The sequence below is a fragment of the Cydia splendana genome, chromosome 4 (genome assembly GCF_910591565.1).
Source record: "Cydia splendana chromosome 4, ilCydSple1.2, whole genome shotgun sequence".
Taxonomy (NCBI): Eukaryota; Metazoa; Arthropoda; class Insecta; order Lepidoptera; family Tortricidae; genus Cydia; species Cydia splendana.
The window spans coordinates 1,842,775-1,852,817 of record NC_085963.1 but is presented as its reverse complement, the minus strand read 5'-3'; the positions used below and the strand labels follow the sequence as shown (position 1 = coordinate 1,852,817).

The 10,043-nt window shown below is 37.8% G+C and overlaps 1 protein-coding gene across 2 annotated transcripts; it reads right to left on the bottom strand.

Moving 5' to 3' along the window:
* Positions 1-451: 451 nt before the first annotated feature.
* On the bottom strand, positions 452-9,913 carry LOC134789646 (uncharacterized). Of its 2 annotated transcripts, XM_063760237.1 has the most exons (6): positions 9,763-9,913; positions 6,844-6,974; positions 4,731-4,820; positions 4,203-4,375; positions 3,189-3,268; positions 452-908 (listed from the first exon to the last, which is right to left on the bottom strand). In XM_063760237.1, exons 1-4 carry the CDS (start codon positions 9,799-9,801, stop codon positions 4,279-4,281), a joined length of 357 nt encoding a protein of 118 aa, XP_063616307.1. In that variant the 5' UTR covers positions 9,802-9,913; the 3' UTR covers positions 452-908; positions 3,189-3,268; positions 4,203-4,278. The 2 variants fall into 2 exon arrangements, with proteins under 2 accessions (XP_063616307.1, XP_063616308.1); XM_063760238.1 differs by lacking the exon at positions 4,731-4,820.
* Between the last annotated feature and the right edge of the window lie 130 nt (positions 9,914-10,043).

The following is a 10,043-nucleotide window of genomic DNA, read 5'->3' as shown; positions in this document are numbered from 1 at the left end:
CTTATAGGGACCGAACGCGTTGGAGGGTCTGCCACCAGTCAGCTGCAGAGAAAAATGTCATACGTAGAGGCATAGCTAAGTAATAATAGTTAATAAGAATAATAAGTATAAATTAAAATATGTAAAAATAATTTTCCATAATGTCAATATCCTGAGAGCAAAATGGGGACTACGTTTGTTTGAAGCGGCTGTCCTATTTCCTCTTAAAATTTCGTATGCCTTGTCCCGTGTACGTGGTAGTACGTACCACACAATTTGGACTGTAATTTACAATTTTCATTCATATCAGTAGGTTATTAAATCAGTAGCAAATGTTTAACAAAGGCATACGAAGGGTTACGTATTATTAGATATTAAGTATAACGGAAAACTGCTGTAAGAATGCTTACTAGGATGGTATAGCAACCGTTGACCGGCCTTCCTACAAAGAGTGCCCTGGGCCCCGGTTAGATGTAATAACCGGTATTATACAAAAAGACAGGTGCCATTTGACTATTAGGTACTGATTCAGGTAGTGTGTGATGTGCCTTAAATAGTCGTCGAGTGAAAAATTTACTCATTGACTTTCGGTCCCTCCTGCTCGCTGCTTCTTGGACTTTAGTGAGAGGCCTGAGGCGATTGGTAAGAAGTTACTAACTGACCCAGTCCGTAGGCTGCCTGGATCAAGGTCATTTTTATTATGTTCACTGAGAAAAGTATAATATTTTTTAATTAGTTTTAGTCCCAAAGTTCAGTTGCCTTCTATTAGAAAACTACCGCACAAGTTCTTTACCAACCGCCTGCGATTGGAGTCACAGCCCGTAACATTGTTCTGCAGCTTTTGGAACTAAGTACCTTCTTTTCGTAACTATTTATAAATCGTCCGCTGTTTAAGTGCACTCCTGCAGCCTTGAGACTCTTCTTGTGTTCTGAAAAAAAAAAGCAACAAAGAAAATTTTATTGAGTTTTAAAACATTATGTAACTATTGTAATAACCTAAAAATTCTAAAAACAACTTGATTAATTTACAGTCATATTGCTGGCATTTTGCTTCGGAAGAAAGTGTGAACGCATATGACCTGAGTTCGATTCCCAGGAAAGGTGAACTTTTTGTGTTTATTTTAAAATATATTTATTTCAAAATTAATAAGTAAACCCGCGCTATTGTAGATGGATGGATTATCTTTCAAAATGTCAAATGTATAGAAGTTTTGGGGGTTTCAAGCTTTTAATTATCGCTTTTTTCACTCCTTATTCATTTAATTATCGCTTTTTTCACTCCTTATTCATAATTGTGATAAATCTTTGATTGTAATCATGGTAAACCATAGCTATAGCTCAATAAATATTAGTGGTACTTATAAAAAAAGTGCCAACCAAAATACTTATATGCATTTAGAAAAATAAGCATGTAAAAATTTTGATATCTTCTGTTTTTCTGGACCACCATCAACAGTGGCGCCAACTGGTGAGCAAAGAAACGCTAGCCCTCATTTACAGTCATATTGCTGGCATTTTGCTTCGTCAGAAAGTGTGATCGCATAAGTGACTTGAGTTCGATTCCCAGGAAAGGTGAACTTTTTGTGTTTAATTTTTATTTGTAATTTTGATTGCAATTTGTATCCTTTTTTAGTTTTAACAAGATTAAAAAAATATGCTTCAGCTAAATAAATAATGTTCTTTACTAATTGTTATAGTTCGTTTTTTTTAGCATTAGAAAGAACTTGAAAGAAGGTAAGCGATCTTGACATGTCTTTTAATTGAAAAGCGCGTTTTAAAAATCAGTAACTATTTTGCTATTACTTATGAAAGCAGAAGAATATAAATGATCGTATTAGATTCATAATTGTTACATACTTGCCGTAACTTATTTTTAAATTCTCCATCATCAGATCAGCTCGATGGTACCATAATATTGCATTGTCATCCGATTTATACATGCATGAAAAATTTCAGCTCAATCGGACACCGGGAAGTGGAGATCAAATTTAACTTGCAAGATTTGATTACAGACAACGGGACAGGTGAAACTAAATAAAAGCTTGTAAAAGATTTCAAAATGAATAACTAAACCCGTGTCGTACGTTCGATCCCCGACCGCGATGTAAATTATGTATTTACAAAAAAAATATAGAAATTAATGGGCGGTATCTTATCTTATCTTATTTTATACCTTTAAACGAGCAATTCTTGTTATTTATTTCGGAAACGGCTCTAACGATTTCGATGAAATTTGCTATATGGGGGTTTTCGGGGGCGAAAAGTCGATCTAGCTACTAGGTCTTATATCTGGGAAAACGCGGATTTTTGAGATTATTATATATTTTCCGAGCTAAGCTTGGTCTCCCAGATATTTTAAACATAAATTTACACACGAGTGTGTATTGAATGGCTTAAGAGCCAACAGGAGTGGTCATTTCTCCATACAAACGTACTCGACTGTTTCCTCCATGGGTTTTGATGCTAGAGCAATGATTTTTTCAACACAGATTAATATTGTCAATATCTGTGTCGGACCGTTTTGCTTTTTTTGATATTTTTGTTTTCTAAGGCGCTAGAGCCCTTCAAAAATGGCCTCATTGACTATGCCGCAATGAGAGGCCTAGTATTCAAAACTGACATCAATTAGCCAAAAAAGCAAAACGGTCCAACACAGATAATTTCATAATTATTTAGATTTCCAAATTTGGTTACGATTGGTTAAGTTTTGGAGGAGGAAACAGTCGAGTACGAAACCTCCATTTTTGAGATTTTTACGCAGGATTTTTCGCCTTGTCCTTATCGCACTAGTTTAATTAAGGAGCCGCTTCCGTTAGCGAGACGGGTATATTTACCTAAAATATTTAAAACTCAGCTCCTGTTTCGTCTTAATTAACACAAGTTCGCAATTCCTGTACCTATCGCTGTTATATTGCGGTGCATGAATAGATATACCTATTTTGTTGACTGTAATCAAACACTCAAGCAGATTTTACTTCACATAGCTCAAAGTGGAAAAATAAAGCTATCTAATGAAAAATATATTTCAAGACGTAGGACGACTAATGCATGGATTATAAATTATCTACTTAAAACGATATTTAAATCAGCGCTGGGGGTCTACCGCGAACACCGAAGTTTGCAAATTGCGGGCATCTTTCTCGTTTACTCCCATTACGGCGTATTTAGAGTGACAAATTCATAATTCTCTTTAATTGAATTTAGCTGACCTGCTAGATATCCAATAGTAGTACTTGTGTAGCCTGCAGTCTCTTTCGTTTGTCTTGTTGGTTGGAAACATGGGGCTCACCTGTAATTTTAAAAGTCCATCATACAAAAAGAATACAGGTACAGAGGTATGTACCTACCAGGTAGTGATCGGTAGATTTTTAGGGTATACACTCAAAGTTAAGTATTGTCGAGGCTCGCGAAGGCCGAAGGCCGAAGTTCCGCGTAGGGTTGAAGGCCCGAAGCGTCACACGAGAGGGGGAAAGTTGGAGCTTAAACACGACCCAATAGGAAAAGTGTCTTGACAACCTCACGTCGGGCCTACGGCCTTATGTACAAAAACAAAAATAAATTACAATTGAATATAAATAGGTATCTTATATATAAATTACAATTGAAAGTTGAACAAATATCCGTACATTTAGATAAGTTTACACGTAGATGTCGCTGTTTCGTGCAGTCAAAATTCTGCTTCGCGTAATCATGGTTTTTAACTTTTTATTTACTGGGAATGGAGCTCACGGCCATGCTGTGCTATTACAAATTGGAATTTAGACAAATTGCAATTACAAATTGGGATTCTCCTGTATTTCTTCGATTTTTCTTGGGATAATGATGACCAGTCCCATATTACTTATAATGTCTACCGTGGAGTCAACATCATAATCTGCCACTTTTTCGGTTTAGCTTAGAGGTACGATCGAGCGTATGTTTTGGCTTGGCACTAATTGTTCGCAAAGTATCTGAGTTCGATCCCCGAGACTTTTAATTTTAATACGTATACTCGTATAGTACAGAGACGAATTGTTTCATTATTTTCCAAAACGTACTATTCTATTTTCTTTCCTCAGCAGCCTAGTGACGCCTGGATGATGTCTGTGTTATGTTATAATGTTGGGTGGCTGATGGTAATGGATGAGATGTGTATTGTGTAAAAGTTATTTTGTAATTTTCAGTTTTAGTTTCTTAATTTTATTACTTGTTTTATTATTAAGGTATTAGCCAATTGATGTGACCTGGTTAAAAAGAGTGGCACGTTCTCTGCACGGCGCGGCGCTGTGGTGGAGTGTGCGCGTAGGTCTCGGTGGGACGTCACAGGCGCCGCGTCCCAGGACGGCCAGGATCAGCAGGGCAGTACTGTGTGCTCTCCGGAGCCACAGGTGGACTGGCGTCGGTAGTATTACTCCCTCTGGAATTTGCAGGTTTACACATTTAGTCAAATGTTGGATTTCACGTTACTACCTGCGACATTTGGCCGATCGTTGATAAAATCCAAGGCGAAAGTGCAGCCAGCCGTGTGGCCCGTGAGTTCCAAGTTGAATGTAAGAACTTTGCTTTGCTTTGCTCGGTCGATCGAAAAGGGCTATAGGCTATATATAAACGAAACTAAATAAAGGAATTGTGAACCTCTATATAACTATTACCGGATTTGACGCAGAAGAGCCACGTTACAAAATTCGACAAGTTTACTGGATTAGTAGTTTTTTTTATCGATCCAAATTTTGGAAATTTTTATAATGCGGAAATTGGCATAAAGGACTTACGGCTCGACCACGTCATTGAGCGACTGGCGACGACGGCAGCGACAACCATAGATGGAAACGAAAGGTCCGATCGCTGTGTCTCGCTTCAACCTATTTATATAAATACATAAGTACTTAATTTGAAAAAGACGGGTAGTCTTGTCTCGCGAGCGAGGCGAGATGCTGTTGTCGTATCCGTCCTGTGCTAGGCCTAGGTACTATGATCTCAATTTGACTTGATTGCATTATTCTTCTTCTTTCTCACGTTATCCACCACTCCAGAATCGATTGTCTGACACTTTGTTTGTTGTTCACCTCATAGGTACAGATACCGCCTATATACAAGCACAGCAAGTTATCTTACATATTTTCATTAGGTAACAAATTAACTGGTTATTCCGTTATATTTAAGGACTATTTCTCATTTGCTTTATCTATCTTTACAAATTACTAGGTACCAAACTAACTTAAGCAGGTATTATTACTAACAAACTTCTAATCTATTTTCGTACCTACTTTTATGATAGGTATTACGGTTATTATTTTATTTATTTATTTATTTAAACTTTATTGCACAAAATACAAATAAAATGTACAAATGGCGGACTTAATGCCTAAAGGCATTCTCTACCAGTCAACCATAGGGCTAAACAGAGATGTAGTAAAAATGGTGCAAGAAGAAGAGTAAGAGAATTCAATTAGGAACTATTGCAAACAACTGAAAAACATAATAAACTACATATACAATACACAGATAAAAATAATAAAATATATACAATGAATATACTACTACATAATTCTCACATACATACTAATATATTACGATGGATACTACCTACTCATACTCTTGTTTCAGCAGATGTTTATGCAGCATCCTCTTAAAAGCAGATTTGCTCGGGGCTTGTCTTATGTTATAAGTAGGTAGGTATTTAAACTTACTGTAGTCTATCGGTTTTATTAATTTGATTGATGCCTTAACTATACTAAGCCAAACCAACTTTGGCAGTAAAAAAAAGCGCGAAATTGGAAATTTGTATGGAATTCTAAATTTTTCAAATTTGTCGCCTTGTTCTACTGCTGCTAATAACAAAGCTGGTTTACCGGAGTATATTTAGGTAACTAATGACCCATGTAAGGCCCATATAGTGCCTTACCTAGCCCACTTTTTAAATACTAGATCCTTTTTACAAAAACTGTTACAATTAATATAAAACGCTGTTTTCTAACAAGGAAGGGTACCCAACTCGTCAGCTCCGATTTGATTAATTTTTATATATGTTATAGAGTAGTCTAAAATAACGGACACGTGTTTTGTTTAGCCAAAGTACTGAAAAGTGACAAAACGCTCTAACTTCTGTAGAGAGTTTTATTCAAGCAAATTTCAAGTTAATTACCTACTGGTTTGCATATACGTTACAGAACATGAAAAAATACTGGACACGTGTTTTGTTATTTCGACTCAAACTCATATTTTACAAAAAAAAACACACTTCAAAGTTTCATAATTCTTATCCTTTCACTCGAACTTCACGTTAGTTATCTTTTCGTTTTTTTTATCATGAAAACTAAAAACTTCCCGGTAGTGAAGAAAATGTTATCAATGTTATCATGGTTGTAAACCGGTTTGGACATTAAGTCCTAGCATATTTTGAAACATCAAAGATCCTAAAAGTGTACATTTGAAATATTTGAATACCCTGTTAGGCGCGCGGCAACGTGTTGGCGGCGCCGGGCGGGCGAAGTGAACACACGGTATTGAAGTGAAGCGCGTGAAACGATGACAAGTATGAAATTTTGAAGTGTGTTTTTTTTGTAAAATATGAATTTGAGCCCAAATAGCAAAACACGTGTCCATTATTTTTTCATGTTCTTCAACATATATTCAAACCAGTAATTAACTAGAAATTTGCTTGAACAAAACTCAGGAGTTAGAGCGTTTTGTCACTTTTCAGTACTTTGGAGGCCAATTTCTCCCAGGAAGTTGAGTACTTATGGGCAGCTAAAAAAAAATACGTGTCCGTTATTTTAGACTACTCTATAACATATATAAAAATTAATCAAATCGGAGCTGACGAGTTGGGTACCCTTCCTTGTAAGCCAAAGCTACAATAATAATTATGACGATGATTCGTACATGATTCGGAACTGTTCCCTGCTGATTTCGCCGTACTGCCGTACTGCGTCCCGACCGGTCGGTGTCGGCGTCCTCCTGTCCGCCCACTCGCCTTTTGAAGACTCTAGATATGCTGGACTGCGGTGCGCCACCTAAATACGAAATGGTTTGTGCTCAACCATAGACTAGGAATTCTCTAGACCGAGTTCAGAGCAATTATTTCATGCAACCGATGATGCCAAGGAAGTCGGTTAAAAATGCGGGGGTGCGCGGGACGAGGTGAGCAAAGTCCCGTGCCGTGATTGGTCCGTTCAAAGACACTTTCGACTCGAACATGGAGTAAAATTACCGTATGCGTGGCAGAGGGGGTAGCGCGACTATGCTAAGTCTGGAGGATGTTTTGTCTGTGTGCTCAACTAACTAAAACCATCTAAAACTAACCCCCATATGAACATACCTCAGACACTGAAGTCAGAGTTTGATAGTTCATAATGTAAAATAATAATAATAAGCACTGTAGTTAATAATGTAAAACATGGAATAGGGTAGGTGTGTTAGTTTTCGTCCAGATCTAGTTTTCGTCCACTTGATGAAATTTGAATATAAACCTACATTAGTGCACAAATTTGTACGTATTGCAATCCTTAATGTCAAAACAATATATCTGTCTACATAAAAATGATATTTCGCATTTAGAAAATTAAAAATCAAATACATATATATTATTATTTGCTTTTCTGTCAAGTGGACGAAAACTAGAGCACGGACGAAAACTAGCGCAATGACCCTATATTTCCATTAGTTGAAATTTCCCGCAGTTGAAATTGCCCCCCTGCACTTATCGCACTTTCTTGATTTTCTTATGTTCCCATCGTGGGCCAACATTACACCATTAAGATTAACTGGAAAGATCCCTGAAAGAGATATACGAGTATGTTCGCATTTGTACAAATGATGTGTGTTTTTTCTTGTTTTATGTTACTTTTTGTACAATAATAAAAATCACTAAATGTAAGCCTATAATATTTAAAGAGTTCCCTCATTTCCTCATCGATCCCATCATCAAAAATGGATTTTGACAAACTGTATACTTTATACTTTACCTCCGTGATCGTTAGTGCTAGAAAGCTGCAATAATGGCATGGATTTGGATATGCACGCCATCATAAATCATGCATGAACATCAGGACCGGCTGGAATGCATACAGCGGGCCTCGTACGCCCGACGCTATGAGCTGAGTATGAGGGCGCCGAAGGCGCCCGGCTTTGGTAAGCGTCTCTAGAGCGTGTCACGTACGTCAGGTCATCACTCAGGTCCTGGAACTTCATAGTGTTCAAGTACCTATACCTACCTACTGTTAATATAGACCGGTAGTAACGAAATATCACTGAACGATCACGTGAACCGCGGTTCCTTTAAAGATTTCCAGTTTCATTATCACATTTTGGGACAGGGATATTTACGATCTGATCATCTTCGATGAGGAAAAATATCGTAAAAAAATCTTATCACAATAAAGCCTAGATTTCTTTCTGAAGTTAAACTTCCGATGGCAGTGCCTTTCTTATAAATAGCGCCTGTACTTATACCAATCCTTGTGGTGTTATAAATGTGATTGCAATAAACTTAACTATAAATAAAACTAAACCTAAGCTAACCCATAATAACTATTGAACTTTATAACCCAACTCGCATCGTTACCTACTTACCTATTAGCTGTATCTACCTAAGTTAACTTAATTAACAAAATTGTATGAATGACATAGGGCATCCGATAGCTGGCGCAGGTAGTAATGTATGTAAAGTATGAGCATGAGCGTTATGTGAGCATCTACTTAAAGGTTCCGTCACACAGGCGCGTTTTCCGGGCGGGGCGTGAGCGCGGCGTAAGCGTTTTAATATGTCAAAAAATGGCAAAAAAATCACTATTGTTGTATGGGCGCCCTACATAAATATTTATTTTATTTTGTTTTTGGTATTTGTTGTTATAGCGGCGACAGAAATACATTATCTGACAATTTCAACTGTCTAGCTATCACGGTTCATGAGTTATTGCCTGTTGACAGACAGACAGACAGACAGACAGACAGACAGACAGACAGACAGACAGATAGACAGACAGACAGACAGACAGACAGACAGGCAGACAGACAGACAGACAGACAGACAGACAGACAGACAGACAGACAGACAGGCAGACAGACAGATAGACAGACAGACAGACAGACGGACAGAAGGACGGACAGCGGAGTCTTAGTAATAGAGTCCCGTTTTTACCCTTTGGGTACAGAACCCAAATTAAAAAAATTGGGAACCTCTTACTTGAAGAATTATAATTTTTTTCTTGCTCATCACACATAACAGCGGAATGCCCAGGGTGCCAAGATCACAATAGTTGATAGAAAACGCCAATCGAAACTTAAATAGTGCGTGACTTTTCGCAGCATCTATCACCCCGATACATTTCTTTTTATCGTTTGGCGTTTGTCGATTAAAGATTTGAGTCTAATTAAATATACCTATACAAATGTCCCGTCTTTTTACGAGGAACAATCTATAAGCGCCATCGGGATCTATAGCACTTACGACCTTCTTCGGGAAAACAGTCTTACAGGGTAAGCAATAATTTATTAATAAGTACAACTAAGTTCTAATTCAAAATACACGTTGTGTAAACAAACACAATTTGCTTTAGTAGGTACCTACCTACCTACCTATCTACTATAGCAAATTCAACGCATTCACACATTGATACTACACACTGTTTTGTACAAGTAAGTACACATAGGCTATATTAGACCCAAACCAAACGGACGACTGGGATCATATCTCTATCTCTCTCACCCCACCTTCAATCATGCGAGCGTGTATGAGAAGTTTTACGACCCCGGTCGTCCGTTTGGTTTGGGTCAACTATAGATATAGATTATTTGTTGTACCTTGACCGCTAAATTGGTTCTCATCCGGTTCCAGGTCATTGGAGTCAGGTGAGGTGTATCTGGTTGCTCTGCTGTTAGGCCTGAACCCCTGGAGCAGGGCTCCCGCTGCCGGATGCTTTGTCATTGGAACGCGTCGCGGGTTGGGGTTTGGAGAGCCCTGGATTAGAGCATAGATGATCTTAATATATGATGTGCTATACGCGTGCGTCCGTGAGGGACAGAACATAAGCAATGCGAATTGGTTTGTTGCCCACCATAAAGCATACTAAATTTACGCTGGG